This window comes from Parastagonospora nodorum, assembly GCF_000146915.1.
Source record: "Parastagonospora nodorum SN15 chromosome Unknown scaffold_24, whole genome shotgun sequence".
NCBI lineage: Eukaryota > Fungi > Ascomycota > Dothideomycetes > Pleosporales > Phaeosphaeriaceae > Parastagonospora > Parastagonospora nodorum.
In genome coordinates this window covers 345,241-364,739 of record NW_001884572.1, presented here as the reverse complement: position 1 = coordinate 364,739, position 19,499 = coordinate 345,241, and the positions used below count along the sequence as shown (strand labels likewise).

The 19,499-nt window shown below is 52.1% G+C and overlaps 10 protein-coding genes across 10 annotated transcripts; 4 read left to right on the top strand and 6 right to left on the bottom strand.

Annotated features, from left to right (window-relative positions):
* Nucleotides 1-13: 13 nt before the first annotated feature.
* Nucleotides 14-856, bottom strand: SNOG_12953 (hypothetical protein; the record flags this gene model as incomplete). Its single annotated transcript, XM_001803115.1, has 1 exon — nt 14-856. One exon carries the CDS (start codon nt 854-856, stop codon nt 14-16), a length of 843 nt encoding a protein of 280 aa, XP_001803167.1.
* A 770-nt stretch (nt 857-1,626) lies between these two features.
* On the bottom strand, nt 1,627-3,861 carry SNOG_12952 (hypothetical protein; the record flags this gene model as incomplete). The annotated part of the gene is made up of 8 exons (XM_001803114.1): nt 1,627-2,620; nt 2,669-3,130; nt 3,184-3,281; nt 3,337-3,385; nt 3,440-3,582; nt 3,634-3,687; nt 3,745-3,773; nt 3,828-3,861. 8 exons carry the CDS (start codon nt 3,859-3,861, stop codon nt 1,627-1,629), a joined length of 1,863 nt encoding a protein of 620 aa, XP_001803166.1.
* Nucleotides 3,862-4,332: 471 nt separating this feature from the next.
* On the bottom strand, nt 4,333-5,043 carry SNOG_12951 (hypothetical protein; the record flags this gene model as incomplete). Its single annotated transcript, XM_001803113.1, has 1 exon — nt 4,333-5,043. One exon carries the CDS (start codon nt 5,041-5,043, stop codon nt 4,333-4,335), a length of 711 nt encoding a protein of 236 aa, XP_001803165.1.
* Nucleotides 5,044-5,324: 281 nt separating this feature from the next.
* On the bottom strand, nt 5,325-6,096 carry SNOG_12950 (hypothetical protein; the record flags this gene model as incomplete). Its single annotated transcript, XM_001803112.1, has 2 exons — nt 5,325-5,519; nt 5,719-6,096. 2 exons carry the CDS (start codon nt 6,094-6,096, stop codon nt 5,325-5,327), a joined length of 573 nt encoding a protein of 190 aa, XP_001803164.1.
* Nucleotides 6,097-6,808: 712 nt separating this feature from the next.
* Nucleotides 6,809-7,122, bottom strand: SNOG_12949 (hypothetical protein; the record flags this gene model as incomplete). The annotated part of the gene is made up of 2 exons (XM_001803111.1): nt 6,809-7,024; nt 7,081-7,122. 2 exons carry the CDS (start codon nt 7,120-7,122, stop codon nt 6,809-6,811), a joined length of 258 nt encoding a protein of 85 aa, XP_001803163.1.
* Nucleotides 7,123-9,009: 1,887 nt separating this feature from the next.
* Nucleotides 9,010-10,384, top strand: SNOG_12948 (hypothetical protein; the record flags this gene model as incomplete). The annotated part of the gene is made up of 2 exons (XM_001803110.1): nt 9,010-9,394; nt 9,447-10,384. 2 exons carry the CDS (start codon nt 9,010-9,012, stop codon nt 10,247-10,249), a joined length of 1,188 nt encoding a protein of 395 aa, XP_001803162.1. The 3' UTR covers nt 10,250-10,384.
* Nucleotides 10,385-10,727: 343 nt separating this feature from the next.
* SNOG_12947 (hypothetical protein) lies at nt 10,728-12,777 on the top strand (the record flags this gene model as incomplete). The annotated part of the gene is given in 2 exon segments (XM_001803109.1): nt 10,728-12,223; nt 12,240-12,777. The coding sequence occupies 2 exon segments, from the start codon at nt 10,728-10,730 to the stop codon at nt 12,775-12,777; spliced, it is 2,034 nt and encodes a 677-aa protein (XP_001803161.1).
* Nucleotides 12,778-12,932: 155 nt separating this feature from the next.
* On the bottom strand, nt 12,933-13,647 carry SNOG_12946 (hypothetical protein; the record flags this gene model as incomplete). The annotated part of the gene is made up of 3 exons (XM_001803108.1): nt 12,933-13,106; nt 13,208-13,442; nt 13,526-13,647. The coding sequence occupies 3 exons, from the start codon at nt 13,645-13,647 to the stop codon at nt 12,933-12,935; spliced, it is 531 nt and encodes a 176-aa protein (XP_001803160.1).
* Nucleotides 13,648-16,592: 2,945 nt separating this feature from the next.
* SNOG_12945 (hypothetical protein) lies at nt 16,593-17,513 on the top strand (the record flags this gene model as incomplete). Its single annotated transcript, XM_001803107.1, has 4 exons — nt 16,593-16,882; nt 16,937-17,001; nt 17,055-17,230; nt 17,283-17,513. 4 exons carry the CDS (start codon nt 16,593-16,595, stop codon nt 17,511-17,513), a joined length of 762 nt encoding a protein of 253 aa, XP_001803159.1.
* A 1,185-nt stretch (nt 17,514-18,698) lies between these two features.
* SNOG_12944 (hypothetical protein) lies at nt 18,699-19,170 on the top strand (the record flags this gene model as incomplete). Its single annotated transcript, XM_001803106.1, has 3 exons — nt 18,699-18,742; nt 18,795-19,077; nt 19,099-19,170. The coding sequence occupies 3 exons, from the start codon at nt 18,699-18,701 to the stop codon at nt 19,168-19,170; spliced, it is 399 nt and encodes a 132-aa protein (XP_001803158.1).
* Nucleotides 19,171-19,499: the final 329 nt, after the last annotated feature.

The window sequence follows — 19,499 nt, the reverse complement described above, 5'->3', positions numbered from 1 at the left end:
TACCTCCTGCTCTTCACCCCAACCACCCCCCTTCAACCCCCTTCAACAGCTCCCCTAACCACCCCGCATCCTCCTCGCACAACTCCGCATCAAACCCATGATCCCCTTCCGGACTTACAACCTCCACCCTTACATGCGGAAACCTTCCCCTCACCCTCTCCACAAACTTTTCCGTCCACTCTACCGACACAACGCTATCATCCCTTCCATGTATAATCCACATCGGCACCCAAAACCTCGCGTCTTCCACCGCCGTATCAGGCATGATATGTTTCCCCTCCCCGAAGAATTCCCCCCAGCGGCCGTAGGCGCGCAGCATCGGTGCAAGCCATGCACGCGAGGGGGGCGTGGCGCTGCTCGTTATCGAGCCAGGGGGTATGGACGCGATGAAGGCGTCGAGCGTGGATTTGGGCGGGATGGATTGGCCCATTAGGATGTCGTCTGGCGACGTAGGGAACGCGCTTGTCACGGGGTATTGTAAGAAGCATGCAGTGAATGTACCTTGGGGTTGCGTGAGGATGGATTGCAGCGCGCACCAGCCGCCTGCGCTGTCGCCGTGGACGAGGACGTGGGCGAAGTCTAGCTCAACGGAGGGGTTTTTGGTGAAGAGATAGGAGGGTAGATTTTCTCTGAACCAGGTGTGGAAGTCGGCGATGTCTGTGAGGATGTCGGAGCCACTGTGTTCTGGAGTAAGGCGGTAGTTGGGTAGGACGGCGATTGCGTTGTTGCGGTGGAGGAAGGGGACGAAGTATGCGGCGAACCAGTTGGGATATAAGGCTGTTCCGGCGGTCTGGATGGCTTTATTAGCAATGGAGATGGTGTTGAGGATGAAAAGTGTGTACCAGACCACCGCCATGCCACTTGATCATTACTGGACATTTGCCCGGCTTGATGTCTTTGGGTACCAGAACATTTGCTTCAATTTCATGCTCGCCGACCTTCTTATATGACGTCTTGTATACATCGAAGCTATCGAAGCGAGTAGCGGGAGTAGTGCTGAGAGACATGTTTGTCTTTTAGATATCGCGATGTCGAATTGGTAAGAACAGATGGACAGGTCAGGGAGGTTCGTGAAGGTCTTCGACTCTTCATATACCTCTTCCAACCCTCCTCACTATGAATACAACGCCCTTCTCGCACGCAATTTTCTTACTCATGCTACAACTCAAGCGTCAAGCATCGTGCATGTCCTAATCCGGAAGAGGAGATTCAAGTCTGTGCTTCGTATGTGCCTGCCAAGTCTAGTAAATTCAGTCCGTGCGCAAGATGACTAGCTTAAGTTGAAGTTTGTCAGCAGTCAGATGAAAGGGCGGCATACCAACTACTGGGAAGGGAACGAACGTCCGCGGTCTATCAGGAATAATGATGTATCAGTTTTTTCTACACAATGCCGCTACCCAAGAACACCTTGCTAATCAAAGCAAGCCAGGTCCAAACACTAGACGTACATACACACACAAACATCCCCACATCACAAGACGCTCATTCCGAATCCTCTTCCTCCCGTGCATCGTGGTAATTGTCCGAGTGACTGGTAGTACCCTCTATGATGAACCCACGGAAATGGATTTCCTGTCTACACGGGTGTCAGCAATGGGGTCGCGAGAGCTCAAAGTGATACAGGTCTCAAGACCTCGCTTCTTCGAGTTCAAGCTCCAGTTGCCGGATGCGCTCGTCCTTCTCGCGATCTGAGGGCTCGTGTGAACCGAGCTTGCCCTTCAAGTGAGAGACTTCGCGAACAAGGAGTGCGATCTGGTCGGACTGGTCGGACATGACGCGGTTCTGGTGCTCCAGCTGAGATTTGATGTCGGAGAGGGCGTCACGAAGTGCCGATGCAGGACCGCCGGAGCTGGCTGCGGGAGCGGAGGTCGATGCTGAGGGGGTGTGCTCAGAAGACTTCAAAGTTGCGCCAGGCTCTGATGGGGCCATCGTAGGTGCAGGGGTCGGCTTTGCGGGAGTCGGCTCAGGGTCCCTGGTGATCGCTGGACCCCTAGTCTTCTCTTCTTGGCGAGAAGCGGTAGCTGTGTGGCGTGAAACAGGCTTGGTCACCTCCTCGAAGCTCGACTCGCTCGCCTTGTCGGATACATCGTCGTCAGCAAACTTGGAAGCGCCTGCAGCAAGCGATTGCTTGTTGTCATTCATCGTTGGCGGCGGTCCGCGTGAAGCGACTGGTGCGGGTGCTGACGACTGCGCTGGCTTCTCAATGGTGGCAGCCGGAGTGGGCTTGGATGCTGCGGCTGCAGGTTGCGAAGGCTTGGGGATGGACTCCGCTGGCACTTCCTTCGGCGCTTCACCATCATAAACACTCTCGAGCGAAATCTTTGGAGGAACTGCAGTCTTTCCACCGAACCACTCGTCTGCCGTTGTGCCAGGCCTAAGGCCTGTTGTGGGCGGGTAAATGTCGCTCTGGAACATCTCTGATCGGCGGGGCACGATGAAGGACACGGGCTCGATGTAGGTGTCGTTAACTGTCTTGAATGCGCGAAGCACTTCATTGTCATGCAGGTTGATACCGCGCTTGGGCATGAAGGCGACTCCACGCTGGGGGTTAGGCGAAGTGTATTGGGTAAGGTACTCGAACTTGTCGTTCTCGTATTCGTAGTATCGGATGTTGCCGTCGCTACGCAAGTCAGTATGGTCTTCTTCATGATAGATCTGAATCACCTACCCCTTGCCTGCGAGGTACAGACACTGTGTGCCGTCATCCCAGAATGGCATGCACACACCAGAGATGGAGTCGAGGATCTCAAAGCCACCAATGGGCTCACTGGGGTTGCGGGGATCCCACAGACCCAGCTGGCGGTCGCTCATGCGGGAGAATCCCGTGGTCGCGATGCGGTCATGCTCGCCCATCCAAACAGCGCGGCTGTTCTTGGCTCCAGGATGCCCGGGCACTTCCTGCGCAGGCTTCTCCTGGCGTACATCCCAAACGCGCAGCTTCTTGTCTCGGGAAGTTGTAACCAGGTATGCTCCGTCGGCGCTCCACGACAAGGACTGGACGATGTCTTTGTGCGTAAGGGTAAGCCTCGCTTTGCCAGCTTCGACATCCCAGAGCTTCACGGTGCAATCACCAGACGAGGAGGCGAGTACGTTCTCGGCCGCGGGGTTGAAGAGGACGTGTCCGACTTTCCTGGTAGGGTATTAGGAGAAGTTCAGGAGGGATCGGAGCCCAAAGGTACGAACCTCATATGGCCGCTAAGCTTCACCTGCGGAGAAACATCTGCGGGCTCTTCGGCGTCTGTGTGAAGCGTGAAGTTCTCCGGCACCTTCCAGATGAAGACCTATCCATTGTCAGCGCGTGCGTTTCGACTTTGGCTTTGGGCTTCAGTGACGTACTTTGCCATCGTCAGAGGCAGATGCAATCAGCGAGTCGTTGAAGGGACTCCTATGAGCTAATCAGCACTGTTCGTAGTCTCCCGTATCGAGTGGGTGCGCGTACCAGTCAGTGTCGAGGACGGCAGCCGTGTGCCCGCGGAAGAGGGGGATCTGGTCGGGCGCGCGGCCCTTCTCGTTGATGGGGATAACGGCGAAAGCGCCACCTCCGCTGGCTTCCCAGTTGACTGCGATGTATTCGGGGTTGGCCTAGGGGGTGTGAGTGCGTCATTCTTGAGGTCGCGTGCACGTTGGGCTGACCTTGATCAGGTTGGTGTCCCAGGCGTTTTTGGAGATGCGCAGGTTGTCATAGCACTGCTCCTATGGGGTCGTTAGTGTCAGTATATAACATGTTATTCAACGCGATCGTACCTTCTTTGCGCCTTGTCCAAAGACATGACCTACATGGAATTGTTAGGATAGTAAGCTTAGCTGAAGCGCGCATCACAACTCACGATACTTGGAAGCTCTCACGAAACGGCCAGCCATGGTGAAAGTATCAAAGCAATGATCTTGAGAGGGAGGATTAAGAGTTTGTGTAGTGCTCCTCGATGTACAAGGAGGCGTAAGGGGAGATGGCGGCTGTGTAATGGTTTCGAAGTCGCAAGAGTGTTTCAATGGAAGCTGCGACCGACCGCGCTAGTCGGTGGGGCGGGACCGGGGTCCTTGTCCCTCGCTATTTCGAGGTGTCCATAACAACCGCTTCCTTGCATCACTCCACACTCCACACTCCACGTACACGACGTCACTCACACAAAAACATGACAACGATGGGCGTTGACAACAATATACAACACATTCTACAAGCCGGAACAACTTTCCACGTACTCACTCGTGTGAGCCTTAAATTTCAAAAGAGCTTGGATAATTCTTGCACAGTGTATGCGCAGAGGAACGTGTATTGAGGCCCAAACTGGGACAGGAAGAGCGCGCTCCTCGCATATACACCACAAAACGTCTCTACATCACGGTGCACTGCGGAGTAATACTCCCAAGATCCTGCAGCGCTACACGACCCGCCCGTGCCTCACCCATGCCCAACTCTTCACACTGACCTCGAATCCATACCGCCCAGTCACCCTCACCAGCTTCAATGACTACGTTACTATCAGGATACACAACCCACTGAATGCCAGTCATCGCCTTATCAACGCCCATGTTGAACAGCCGCGTTTGCTTGCCGCTCCAGCCATCAAAGACGTCACCCAGCGCCAGGCGAATGTGGTTTTTGAACGCCGCTTCGGCCATGTATGTATACCGCCCGATGTACTTACGTCGCCGTATTTTCCCTTTGCGATCGTCGTTGGGAAATTTCTCGGCGCATCCGTCTGTTAGGCGCAGATGCTTGATGTACGCGTCGAGTGCGGGCACGATGTCGCGTACGTGGGAAAGAGCTTTGGGGTGTGGGTTTCTGTAGTCGAAAGCGTTGTCTAGGTGTTGCGTGAGTATGGGTTTGATGTGGTAGAGCATTACGCCAATCGCATAGCCGACGTTCCAGGGCTCATCGGCCTTGGTGCGCAGTAGCGCTATGGTGGTCGGGATTTCGAAGTCACGGCCGTTCTCTTTCGGGGCGGGATATGCGTATCGCTCGGTCGCGACAAGCCTAGCATGTTTTGGAGGTGAGTTGCGGACACCAGGCCAATCTGTTTGTAGTGGGCGTTTGTTGTTCATGTTTGCAGGTCGATGAGGCAGTTTTATCAAGCTGATCGACCCTGGTAAGTGGGGGAGCTTATATTCAGGCCTAGTTGTCCCATTGTGGGCTTCACACTTTGGGCCTCACGCACAGCAATCTTTGACTTTCACATTATAGCGGATCTTTGTTTATTTAAGTCGTCGCTTTGTCTCATTGACATTGTGATGCTTTGTCTGGAAAACCAAGTCTAAACCATTAGGACCACCTACGTGCAACATGATCTCAATGGACGCGGTCCTGCGGACCTTGGCTGTATCTCTTATTTGCGGTTGCCGACGTTCCCGAGATTGCCCAAGAATACAACAAGCACCGCTGCATATGCGGCTGAAGCTGCGAACAGTTCTTGTCTTTTTGCCCCCGTCAGCAAGCCCATCGTCACTGAAAACAGGAAAATGAAAGCCACCAAGATGCCCATCGCCTCAATAGTGGCGGTGGATTTTCCGGCGGACGTAACCTGGTATAATGTTATGATCGGAATTATGAGCAATACCAGAACTATCAGAGTCATAACCATGGTTGCCGTTTTTGTGATGGTGGATGGCAAATAATGGTATACACCCAAATTTCGATCTCCGGGCCGCGATTGTTTTCCCGAGAAGAGCCCCTAATGAGTCAGCAGAGCGTGCGAGCCTTGTGTTGGGGGTTCCATGTACTCTCCCGATCCTTGTGGGTAAGCGTTCGATGCCTTCCTCGATCCATTCGTCGAAGTGGCCCCATTCGGTGTTCGGTCGCAGTGTCACTAGATCACGCTTTCTCTTAATGAACTCTTCCTCAGGCTGGTAACTGAACGGCTTCATGTTACAGAACCATGTTCTCATACTAATATAGTCTCGATCCGAGGGCTTCTCGAGGGCATTGATTTCTCGTGTTTTCAGAAGAAAGTCATCATACTTGGCCAATTTATCATGTATCGTTTCGAGAAGGATGGCGCGGTCGCTCATCAGCTTGCCGGCTTTCCGGGCTCTCGTCTCATCCTTCATACGCGACGATAGCACTCTTTTATTGGTACCATTGTCATCTAGTTCATCCATGTCGCGCAAATCAGTTTCAAGAACGCGCAGCTCATCCTGGAGCTGTAAGAGAATCCGTGCGTGCAAGTAGCCAAATCCCCGATATACAGAGAAGCTAAGGTCAGACTGGAATGCTGCTTGCTGCGGGTAGCCAGTGGGATAGTCTGATACTACGCAGACGATGTCAGCCAACAACGGGAACGTATTAGTGTCGGCGTAGATACGAACACTGTTCAACGATACAATCTTGAATCTCGGTTTTCATCATCTTCTCTTCCTGCGCTTTGGCGAGTTTTTGCTCTTTTCGTTGCGCCCGCTTGGAGCTTCTCTTGGTGGCTGAGCAGGTCAGCGTGCAATCCCGCTTTTCTTCTACTGCGCTTATTACGTGGCTTGGTACTCTCAATATCCGGTGGATTTTGCCCACGACCGGTGCCGAAGATTCGCAAAACGGCACTCAAAGGCGTTCCCGTATGGTGTGTTGATGCTGACATCGCGATAAGGGACTTTTAGAATCAGATTACCAGCACGAACGTTGACAATAGCCAAAGAGGGGCATGGAAAGGTGAGGCAAGGTCAGAGTTCTCTTCGCTCTTGTTTCTATGTACTATACTCCAGCTTGGCTCTTCCCGCGAAAGGCCAAGCTTCCGGTGAGGGCTCAGCTCTGAAAGGCTTTGTTTATCCACCAGTGACAGCATTTCACGCAAAGCGCGCGAAGTTCAAGTGTAAGGTACTCTTAGATATCAAACTTAAGCGAGGACTCTGGATACCAGGTCCCGTCTTCGAAAGCATCTTCATCTTCCGTGACACCTAATTGGTATTCCCAATACCCATCTGGTGTGTGCCGCAGAGCCTTGATAACGAAGTGCTCGAAATATGTCTTTCGCAAGCCATCGACGCTGGCCGTCACTTTCATCTCCACCACATCCCCTACTTCAAATGCCGACGATCTCTGGGGTAATAATCAGTACACAAGCGTAACGAGATACATCAAAGCGATCTACGTACAGTTCTTCGGCCAGAATTAGAGCTGACTCTACATTCTGCCATATTTGCTTGGTAGCCCGCACTTCGATTTGGTTGCGTGTCTGCAGAAAGGCTGTAAAAATTGGGAAATGAGACAGGTGCTCTTTAGAATTGTTGTCTCTGAGGCTCTCATTTGATAAAAACTGACAAGAGTTCCCAAAAGAACAAGGTCTGCATACACCGGTCAGTCTTATCGCTGCGGAGGCGCTTCCAGAGTGGTGGACTGCATACGACAACGTACAGGGTGCAGGGCCTGCAGACCTGCAGACCCCCGCTTTTGAGCAAATCGGACGATTTAGATTGCGGAACTCGGGAATAAACAGAAAGCCTGCAGCAAACAGCCTCCAAATGAGAAGTGTTTGATGAGTAAGCCCCGTTGCCTGACTGCCTGGCTCGGGAGAAGCATCAAGCGACCACGTAGCTGTGTTGACACTGGAAAAACAATCAAAATGCTCAAATGAAACATGGATCTAGCGCACGCTCAGCTTGAGCTTGCAAAAACAGGTAGGATAAAAGTATCGAGATGCCTCCCACTCCGCGTTCAATAAATCATCATCCGATCCAATGAGGACAGAAACAAATTCTCGGTGTCAGTATGAACAATACGATCGAACGAGACGCTACTTATGCTACCATTTGACTACCTTGGTATGTTCATGTTGTTGTGTTGGTAATTGCACGACAGAAAGACCTTGACCAGCATATCATGCCACGTCGGTGAGAGTCGTGCAAGATCACCGAATCTCAATACGAATGTGGAAGAGAATAAATAATGATCAGGTCTCATATCGACGGGGTGCCTATGCGAAGACAATCGTCCTGATCCTAATCATACACTATATGAAAGTATCGAACAGCCACCTAGTGTCGGAAGAAGAGGTTCGTGGGATCGAGTCAGCGCACGAAGTCTATGAGGAACCCTGGGCTCATGGAAATATCTAGTTGCGTCGACTCAAGATGATTTCCACCCAGGCTTTGGGTTACCAGTGCATTGTTTCACCGCTTAACACGACAAAATCAGCTCAGTTGCAGTTGAACAAGTGCATAATGCACCGCATATGCGAACATGATGGGCCAAAGAATTTGCTCCTCGTTTACTACCGTGGACATGCCATGACGCTTGGATTTGGACAACCAGAGCGCTTGTTTCTTCCAGCGTCAGTCAATGCTTACCTGAAGTTAAGGCATGCACTGATGCCGATATAGGACCAGTAATGCAAACATGGAGTAGGTAGCGGGATTTAGGTCCACTTTGGGACCTGGCTGAATACCCGCTGTTACATGGCGCAGAAAGCGATGTCCTGGCCATCCTGGATTGTTGCTTTGCTAGCTCAACAGCGAGTAAAGTTCGAGCTCTACGATTGCAAACACGAAAGGACCAGTTACTAGCAGCTTCTGGCGATCACCTAATCACACCTCTAGCGGGTCAGAATTCGTTCACGTCAGCTTTGTGTACAGCACTGGAGGACGTGTTTGGCAGATCGGAGCAGATACCGTTCACGACTGCTATGCTTCGCGATCGAATCAATTCCGAGCAGGACCTCTCCCCCAAAGCACACTTATGGGATCGTGTTGAGCGGCAAGGGCCAGGTCTGCTGTTATCACCGCAGCATCCTCAACTCAGCATAGCTGGCGTTGGATAGAATAGGTATTTCTCAATTTCGAGTCGTGATCAAAACATCTTAAGGCGTTAAATGCGCCGGACGCTACCCTAGTGGAAAGACATGTTCAAGTTTCCCAGTGCGGATGACGCCCGTCCTACTAGCGTCACCACCCCCGTCATCCATTGCCTCGGCATACACCAGATCCATAACCATGGCACAGCGATGCGGAGAAGGATAACCCCTCGCGTCACTTTCCCCTACTTGACCCGACTTTCCTGGCCCCCTTGAACGACGCGTACCATACATCATGTCTGCAACCGACGACCTTAAACACGCTGCTGGCGACGTCAACCACGCTGCCGGAAAGGTCGTGCACGATGCCGAGGCCGCCGGCTACGAGCTGAAGGAGAAGGCCGAGAGTGCTGCCGAAGATGCGAAAGACAAGGCGGTCGAGGTGAAGGAAGATGTTAAGGAGAATGCGCAATGGGCAGCAGAGAAGACTGAAGAGAATGCAAAGGCGGCTGTGGAGAGTGCGCAGCAAAAAGCGAAGGCTGCGGCGGACAAGATGGCAGATGCTGCGGCGCGAGCGGATCCTCGCGATCTGAAGCCCAGGAACATTCTTGACGGATTGAAGAACGTGGACAGGACGATTCTGCGATTGAACAAGTGCGTCTCGTTCCCATCTGATCTGCGTGATTGCGCGACTGCGACTGACCGCGTCATTTAGACTCCTCGCATCCCCAGGCGGTCTCTCGGCCTTCCTCTCCACCTTCAACTACTCTCTCTACATCCTCGCCTACCTGCAGTCCAAATCCCTGACCCTCTCCGCCCTCGCCACCCGCATCCTCGCGCTCGTCCGCCCCGCCTGCGACGACACCAAGATCCCCGCCACCACGCTGATCAACAACGCGGGCATCCCGCCCGTCGCCGCCCTCGCCGTCCTCATCTCCAAAGCCCGCACAACCCTGCGCCTCTTCGGCCTCTTCCCGCTCTACGCATGGCTGCGCACGCTGCTCGCCGGCCCGAAACCCGGCGCAGACGTGGTCCTGCACCGCATCGCGCTCCTCCAAGCGACTAGCTACGCGACCTACCAGGCGCTCGAGAACATCTGCCTGCTCGCCGACTCGGGTGTGATTTCGCCCTCGTTCATCGCGCGCATCAATCAAGCGAATCCCAAGACCGCCCGCTTGTATCTGTGGGCATATCGCGCGTGGCTGGGCGGCGTGAGCTGCGACTTCTTGCGCCTGGGGCGTGAGTGGCAATTAGAGGCGAAGCGCCGCGCGACCAGGCGGCAGATGGTGGCGGATGGGCGCGCGATTGCAGAGTATCAGGACGAGGAAGACAAGAAGTTTGATGGCAGGTGGTGGACGGATGCGATGATTGCCAGCGCGTGGTTGCCCATGGCGCTTCATTTTTTCGAGCGCCACGGGTGGATTGCCAGGATGGAATTTTTGGGGTGGGATGGGGGTGTGTGGACTGGTTGCAGGCGGGACGAGGGCGAAGGCCCTTGTGGCGCAGTACTGCATAGAGTGAGCATGGGAGGATGATACCTTGGTCAAGACTGTATATTGCGGGCTGGTGGTGATTTGATATTTCGCGGGTGGTCGTCTCTATATCCTGCGATTTCGATTGATGCTTCTCTAAAGCATTGGATTTTAATGCACGTTGATATACTTTGTAAACACTGCTTGCTCCACCGTGCCGTATTCTGCGCATGTCGGGTTGTAGTCTGATCTAGCTCCAGTCTTATCCCTGCAGGTGTGTAAGTGTACCCGACTATTCCAAAGTGGGGAAGCCGTGATAGCAGACCTCCAAACACCAAATGTCATCCTCTCCTCGAACACAGACCCTCATTGCGAATTGCCTCTGGGATTGGTTATCCCTCGTCATACTCCACGAAGCTGCACACATTCCTCGCAACTGTGCGCATTCAGAGTAACCTAATCGAAAAGCCCAGAGCAGCTCTGTAGGACGTCTTGCAGTGTCACCAAATCTACCACATAACATCAACGATCAAAGACTACCATGAGTCGCTTCAACATTGTCGAAGCCAGCATCGCCGACCACAAACGAGCTCTCGACGCTGGCGAGGTCTCGAGCGTGGATCTGGTCATCTGCTACCTGCTGCGCATCGCAAAGCACGACATATGCGGCGGCCTCAATGCATTCACCGTCTTCAACGACAACGTCTTCGAAGAAGCAGAAGCATCAGATGCACGAAGGGATCAAGGCCTTCCACCACGACCACTCGAAGGCATCCCATATGCCATCAAAGACAGCTACAAGGTCGCCGGCATGAGCGTGACAGACGGCTCACCAGCACTCGCGGGCCTCATGTCAAGCGAAGACTCCGCCATCGCAGCCAAGCTGAGAGCCGCGGGTGCCATCCTCATCGGGAAGACCAACATGCCCCCCATGGCCGCTGGCGGCATGCAGAGAGGCAAGTACGGCCGCGCGGAGTCCCCGTACAATCCAAAGTATCTCACTGCAGCCTTCTCATCTGGGTCTTCCAACGGCGCGGCGACGTCTCTGGCGATGAGCATGGTCGCGTTTAGCATGGGCAGCGAGACGGTGAGTAGCGGACGTAGCCCGGCGTCGAATAATGCTCTCGTGTGCTACACGCCATCGAAGGGACTACTGAGCTGTCGGGGTCTGTGGCCGTTGTATGTCACGTGTGATGTACCGGTTCCGTATGCACGGTCGATGGATGATATGCTTACAGTTTTGGATGTCATTGCAACGGAGGATGAAGATACGACAGGTGATTTTATTCGCGAGCAGAAATATGTTGAGATTCCGAAACCAACTGTTATGGACTATCAGGCTCTCCGAAATTCGCAGAAGCTGAAGGGCAAGAGAATTGGTGTGCCTAAGATGTATGTTGGAGAGCAGGATGAGGATCCGCATGCCAAACATCCCTACGTCTCGCCCGCAGTGATTGCTCTCTGGCAAGAAACTGAGCGACAACTTAAAGAGCTGGGTGTAGAGATAGTTCATACGGATTTTCCGCTTGTGACAAGATACGAGAACGACTCAGTGTCTGGCGAAGCGAACAACGTCGAAGGCTGTCCTGCTAATTGGAACCAACTGGAGCGTGGCGTCTTGATTGCAAAAGCCTGGAACGCATTTCTTGTCGAAAACAATGATCCCAACATCAAGTGTCTGGCTGATATTAAAGATCCAGCTATGCTATTTCCAAAACCGCCAGACTACCTACCTGATACCTTTCTCGAAGTCAGGAATTGGATCGACTACGCCGGCCTACCCGCAATCCTGGACAGTGTCAAGGAGAGATCAATCCACGACATCGAGGGCATGTCTCAAGCCCTTCAAGCCCTCGAAGCCCAACGCAAGCGCGACCTCGAAGACTGGATGGACGAGCACACTCTCGACGTCATCGCATTCCCAGCCCAAGGCGACGTAGGCCTCGCAGACCTCGAATCCAACTACTCCAGCACCAAGCACAGTCTAACTAACGGCGTCAAATACTCCAATGGCACACCGCTCAATCCGCCACCTAGGCGTGCCAACAGTCAGCGTACCAATGGGCCTCATGCGCGACAAGGACATGCCCGTCAACATCACTTTCGCCGGAAAAGCATACCGCGATCAGGAATTGTTGGGGTATGCGTGGGCATTTGAACAGGCAACAATGAAGCGCATCCCCCCACCCATCAAGCCTCTCGACACAGACACACCGCCCCCAATCCTCAGGGAGGGTGATTCGCGCGACGACCCATCCGCGCCCGTCGACCTAAAAATTACGGCCGAAGCTTCCCCAACGGAGAATCAAGGTACGTGGGCCATGGCTGTCTGGGGCTCGGTGAGCTGGCGCGGCGTCGACGTGGAATTATTCTGCGACGGGGAAAGCATCAATGGGAAGTGGTGCGAGGGCCAGCACTGGCGCTTCGATTTCGAATACACGCCGCAGCGCCCCGAGGTGTTGGGCTGGGATCTCAAGCCCCTGGCGCCACGGAAGGCTATGGTGGTCGTGGTGGTGAGGAGTGAGCCGGAAGGGAAGGTTAGAGGGGCAAAGGTGGTTTGGGTGGATTACTCAGGAAAATGTAGGGGGTAGCATGCTCCGATATTCACAATCCCCATATCAACTATAACATCTAACTCATCCCCTCCCATCTCCTTCGCACATGACATCCTCATATAGCTATTACTAATACGTCATCCCCCCTCGGCAGCGGCACTCACCCATCCATCCAACTTTTTCGCCCACCATTATGCCTTCACATTACACTTATTCTGCGCCGCGATATTCTGCTTCTTCAACGTCGGCGCGGACACGTAGTTATTCGCATTCATCGCTTTCTGCAGGCTGTCGTCTTTCCACCCGAAGACGTAGTCGGCATGCGTGCCCCAGCCGGAGGCGTCGCCCGAGGACCATGCAAAGGGCTGGTGCGAACGAAGTGAGCACACGTCCATCATAACATACTACAGGACAAGAAGACAGCGGAGGGAATGATAGGAAAAGGAGGAAGGGAAGATGAACGTACCTGACCCCCATCCGCCGGCCACTCAGCTTTGTTGTTGAATGCGCGCGTATCCCACACCGTCTCGAGCAGGATCTGCGGCAGCCGCACGGGATGTGTAGCCGGACACGGCCCACCGCTCTCAAACGTCCCGCTCGCAGGATACGCGACGTGTTCGCGGTGATCCGGGCTATCGAGATTCACGCCATCCCAGCACGTTGGGAAGCGGTGGTTGATCATGATGCCCATCTTACACGGCCTGCTATGCGTCAGCCAAACCGACTCCCTCCCTCCCTCCCCACGGAGAAAAAAAAAAGTAATTCCGAGGACACAGTAGCTTACTCCTTGGGAAACTCTAGCGTCTCGGGCTCCCGTGTGCCCTCGTCTTTCATGCAGATGTATGTTAGTTGGCGGAAGTCGCGCGCGCCTTCGCGGTCTTTGTTCGCCACGCTGCCGACGAGCATGCGGAAGCCGGGGCTTGAACGCCGTCACTGGGGAAGTTTGCGGGGTGCTGAAGAGCGCGTCGGTCATATAGTACACCATCTGGGCGGCGTTAGCAAGGGGAAAGGAGATTGGGATGTGGACTCACCATTCCGCCATTCGTCTTTTCAATACCTTGTTGCGCGCGTTGCGGAACGCGCTTGTATGTGCCGTTGCGCGCTTTGAAGTAGAGCGTTGCGGTCCAGTAATTGCCTTTGAGGAAAATGTGTTAGCTATGCTTCATCGCTATAATGCTGATGACGCACTGAAGTCTTCGGCCATCTCGCATGTGGTGCATGTGGAGAGTTTGGCGAGGTCGTGGCCTTTGGCTGGGTCCATGGTTACGTTGAAGGAGTTCTTGGCTGTGTTAGATGTTTTGATGTGGACAATGGAGCGATGGATCACGTACGCCGCCGATGATTTGGTGCAGATGGGGCGATGGATTCGCGCCGGGGTTAACCAGCGGATCGAGACGTTGGACAGTGAGTTGTGCGCAGCCGAAGCGCAAGAGACCGGCATTAGTGGAAGACAGGAGCCCGAAGGCGGCGATGAAGACATTGGACTTCATTCTGTAAGTACGAACATATGTCTGGAGAGATTTGGGCCTGAGAGCTTGGGCATACTGCTCACTGTTATCATCATGGTGTTTCCTTGGAAATGGCACAACTGCCGTAAAGGTTGCACTTGGCATCGATTTATCCCGACAGACAAGACGATAGCATTCGGTTGTCCTTGATGGCTCTATGGGCGTTTGGAAGAGCCGAAAACGTGGTTAATCTAGCTGTATATGAGGCATGCATGTGGGGTCGCACGGCCAAGAAGCATTAAGCACCCGACCAGATGGCTCATTGGGGTCGCTAATAAATCTCCTTGGACTAGCGACTGAAGTACCCTTGGTCAATTCAGGTCATATCTAACCCACGGGTGCTGTCAAAGAAGGAAGCTCAAATGACATATCACGGTCCAGTCATTGGCCTGTACAGGAGGGTTGTCACCAGTACCAAGCAGGCTTTGATTGATTGTGACGGAGATCTTATTTGCTGATAACTGTAAGTGACGGTGGTATGAGTCCGAATGCGTAGCTGGTGATGATGCTTAAAGTTGTTCGACGTATGGTGATACCAAACCAGCATCCCAAACCTGCAACCAACATCTCGTCGACCAACTTTCGTTCACCAAAGCAAGAAGTCTACTGTTTACATCTCCCTGTTTCAAGCAATTTGAGATGCATATCTCTCTCTCTTTAAGTGCCTTAATCCTCGGGATCGCTTACAGCACAAACGTACCCCGAGTGCACGATGGAGGCCGCGAGATCGGACGACTGCGCTGCAGTCATCAACGCAAATGCCTGCTACAACAAGTTCTAATATGGAACGCTCAGACTTTGACTTGTATTGATGGAACTGATAATGCTGTCAAAGCCAAGAAGGTATGCTCAAATGTCAATTGGTCGCTGTGTGCAATACTTAGTGGCGTGTCAGGTCTGCAAGTGTTGTACTTGTGTAGGAAAAGTCATGTGCGATTGGGCAACGAAGCAGAAGATGTGCTGATGGGTTCTGAGCAATCTGTTGGTGCTAAGTGATTGGATGAGGCAAGCATGCAGAAGGGGAAAGGCTGTGGTTGTATTTTTCCTATTCTCTGGCTATAATAGGGGACAATACATCGGTTTGTTACGGTTTCGATATTTGAACATACTATGATATAGCAATCATCATCCTCGTGCAGCGCTGGTTGCGGTTCAAAAAAATTGCCATGGTTTCTAAGACCCAGCGAAAGTGATTGACGGTTTAGAAGGAGGCCCAAGAAGGCAAAGTATGATCGCCCACAAACAGATGTTTAGATATTTTCAAGGTCTTGTTGATTATATGTGCACAGTAAGGGGAGTGAGGAGGGCTCCTACATTTGCAGGTTGATGCCAAAAATAGAACACCTCCTAGAAGCAAAGTCCGACTATGATGGAATTTACTACTGTAAACAATGAATATGGATTCATCATTGGATTGCTTCAAAGAGAGCAAGAAAAGGGTTTTATGTCAAGAAAAAGGAAGTTAACAGTGATAATGCTCTCAACTCCGTTGCTATGTAGACCCCTGTTCTGCTCTTTGTACAACAAACTATCGCACTTCAGCGTTCTGAGATCTTGTCTTCCAAGCTTATTCCATTCTTCTGGGAATCGTTAGCTTCAAGTCCCAAATTCGAGAGATTTAGCATAGAGTACTTTAACTATGCTTTTCTCAGTGATGATGGCCAGAGAATACAGCTCTTCGACTCAGCTCACTGCTTACTGGTTAGCACAACAGGATAGTTCCACTGCTAATTTGTTGGCGATTATCTGAGTAGCAAGTTATTAGAAAGTCTGAATGGTCGTATTCCCTAGCGCTCTTGTCTCTGATTGGAATATTCAACACCACTCGCTAGAGTAATGACACGCAAAAGCTGATTGAGATGACCTTTCATAGCTACCAGTGGTCCATTTTGGAAAGCCTGTTTTACAATATCCAACGCCGTGAGACGCTCGGGCCAGGACTTTTTCCCCGAGGACATGACTACATGAGTGTGAGACAGTGATCCCTTTGATTTCACCTGCTGGCCGCCCGAAAACATCGCCACCAGGAAATCTAAACACGGAGTTTTGATAACAACGGAGCAATTCAACGATGTAATTCTGTATGGTATCAGTAGAAGCAGGTGAGTGAAAGCTGTCAGGCAACCGTGCACCTGTCAGGACGATCGACGTCATTGCTACAGCTACGGGCTAAATCATCCTCTTTCACTACCTGGCGCCCAAAATACAAACGACCGCAGCTGCCTGATACGCCAGCCCAGGGCCATTAAAGGCTTGCGTACCCTTCTACAACAACAATCTACTACACCAGGTCTTCAACTTAGCAAAGACTCGACTCCAAGAGCTAACACCGATTCCGCAAGAATGCTATCCTTCCACTTCTTTCTTGGCATTCTCCTTGGCTTGGCTACGTTGCTCCATGCCGCTCCCATCACCGAGAACGATTTTGAGCCGATGAACGTTACCTTGCCTCATGGCAACTTCACTGGTAAGCACAGCACTTTTGACTCTGACCTCAGTGTACTGATCTTGTTCGAAGCTCAGGGCTATGATCCATCTTTGGAGTATCATGACTATAGTACAGCACAGGTCTGGATGGGTACAAAGATGACTACTGTTGGAAGTGTCATTGGCCTAGAGCTGTATAGTGCAGTGTATGGAGCCCTTGATCGGAATTGTCCTGCTCGTCCTGGTCCGAGTGGCTGCAGTGGGGTCAAGAACTCCAATTTCGGAGGCAGGTGTATGAAGGCTTGGCCGGCGCTCACTGTACCTTGTAAGTCAACATCACTTCTGCGCCATGCCTAAAGACACTAACCTTTGATATAGGCACGACGAACATTTATGAAATTCATGCTCGCTGGGAGAGCCCGGACATCCGTCATCTCTTGATTCAAGCTGCTGCTGGCGCTTTGCAGCAGATGACCTACGAGAACGTCATAGGCCCTACCAACTGCTATGACATGGCTGGTACTAGGGCTTGTAACGTGGGCAGTGCTGTTCGAGTAAGCCCATTCCCCTGACGACTTTAAGTCACTTTTACTAACAAGGATGCAGGTTAACTTTCCTAATTCCGATGGCGGCGGAACAAACTACCTCCACTTCATGCTCTACAACTACTGGACAGACTACGGCAATTATTATTGCTGTCAGGGAAACAAGCGAGAGCGAATTGACAAGGTTTTGGATAAACTTGGTCCAAGCATCAAGGAGCAGTTCTCAGGCTGGAAGGATAAGGACTTCACTCGCGACTCTAGGTGCATCATCAACGGCTGGCAAAGCTGTTAGTAGGAAGTTATTCCTCTAGGATCTTTTCGTGGACTGGACTCAGATTGTGGTTATGAAAAGGTCTTCGTGTGGCACAGAGTTCTGAGCACTTCTAGACGTAGTACAGATGGAATGGCAATTCCACGGCCTCTTAGAATTTTACAACGGTGCAGGATGCCCGCCTGAGATCAACCATCTTGACAAACACTTGTGCTTCCAGGTCCGACTTCGAGGCGTCGATGATCTGTGCTGTGTAAACCAGATGAGAGACATTGATATGCAATGATGAATGTAAAAGGGCAGCCTGGCGACATGCAGAGGATATCAAAATAGGAGAGACCGAATCGCACTAGTGCTGGACGATGTGGATCCGTCATTGGCGCTAGGTCGCCAGCCACGTCCTTTCCAAAACTCACCTCATCTCTCCTTCAACCCACCGCACACGACTTTGTCTCTCATATTTGATATGCAGCACGTTGCTAAAGCAACAAAGCTAATAATGGGTACGGTTGACGCCTTGTTGCTGCCACGCACATCGAAGTGTAGATCTTGGTCGTTGTCAAGAAACGATGATCGGTACCGGCGATAGCAAGGAGTGGCTGTTCCGCCACATGGTAACGAGGATCAATGTGCTTCTAGTGCTTGAAGATTGTTCGGTGTATCCCTTGTCTTGCCTCCTATTCACGCTTTCCTTTGTGGCTAAGAACCTTTTCTTGCTTCATTTTCCTTCAACACATTTACGATTCCAAATCTGCGACCATGTTTGGTCTTCGCATACTATCTTCCAAACTCAAATTTTCCAGTACATCTTCCCCCCTAATGTAGCAGAATCAGTCTCGTGATTCAAAGATAGCAGCGATATTTCCACAATTGACATCTCGATCTACCCTTCAATTACGGCTGTCCGCCAGTCCATTGTCACGTAGTAACCTGGTGGCGATGGACACGGCTCCTCGAGCCGCGTCTACATGCTCACTTTCACAGTGAAAGTGCCATGAGTCAACATGATGCACAATCGACGAGCCAATCCGGTCACGCGAAAGACCAAAAGTCGTCGCCGGATCACGTATATGGTTAGCGTCCGAAGTCTTGGCTATCGATTCTACCCTCCCCCTCCGCGATTACAAGCGCAAACAACACAGACTATTGACGCGACAACCATATCAGCGGTTCTCCAGTTGGCTCTTGTACCGAGGTGTGATAACTATGAGTGACTTCAAAGCCACTCGGGGCAAAGGCTCCAAGGGGAAGTAAGTAGGAATGGAAGGACTCTGCGCGATTACATACTGAGCCGAAGTCTAGACCTACTCAAGCGGTAGTAGAATCTCCCTCTTCGCCTATTGAATCGTCGCCGCTATCAACACCGATTTCTGATGAAGGTCTTGACGCGATCGAGGCTTCTCAAATAGTCGGCGCTCATACTCTCGCTCGTGAAGATGTGCGCGGAGTTTTGAATGGTGGTACCAGCGGCCTTGCTGGAAGTCACGCAGTTCATGCCGACGAGGAATCTTCGGGCGATGACTTCGAGCCCTCATTTGCATGCCCAGATTGCGACAAGACATATACGAGTGCGAGATCTTTGAAAGTAAGCTACCCTTTTATGCAGTCGCACACATCCACTGACGGCGGCGTAGCGCCATGTCACCGACAAGAAGACGGTCTGTTACAAAGATCGTGAGAACGACGATGGCACCAGATGGTCCTGCCCCCGTTGCCAGGCACACATGAGCATTAAATTCTCAGTCATTGTAAGTCGAAACATCAAAAGCACTGATGACTACTTCATGCTAATGCTTGCCCCAGCGCCACATTCGAGACACATGTTGGAAGGTCTGCGACGAGTGCTGTGAGGCTAACAGCGGAGGATGTGACGGCCACAACGTAGCAGGGAACTGCGCTTCGTGCGAGCAGGCTGGCAAGAGCTGTACTAAACACAAAGGGTCCATTACCGATTGCGTGCTCAATGCTCATTATCGGCTCACCGGTCAAGCTCAGCTGATGCGATTA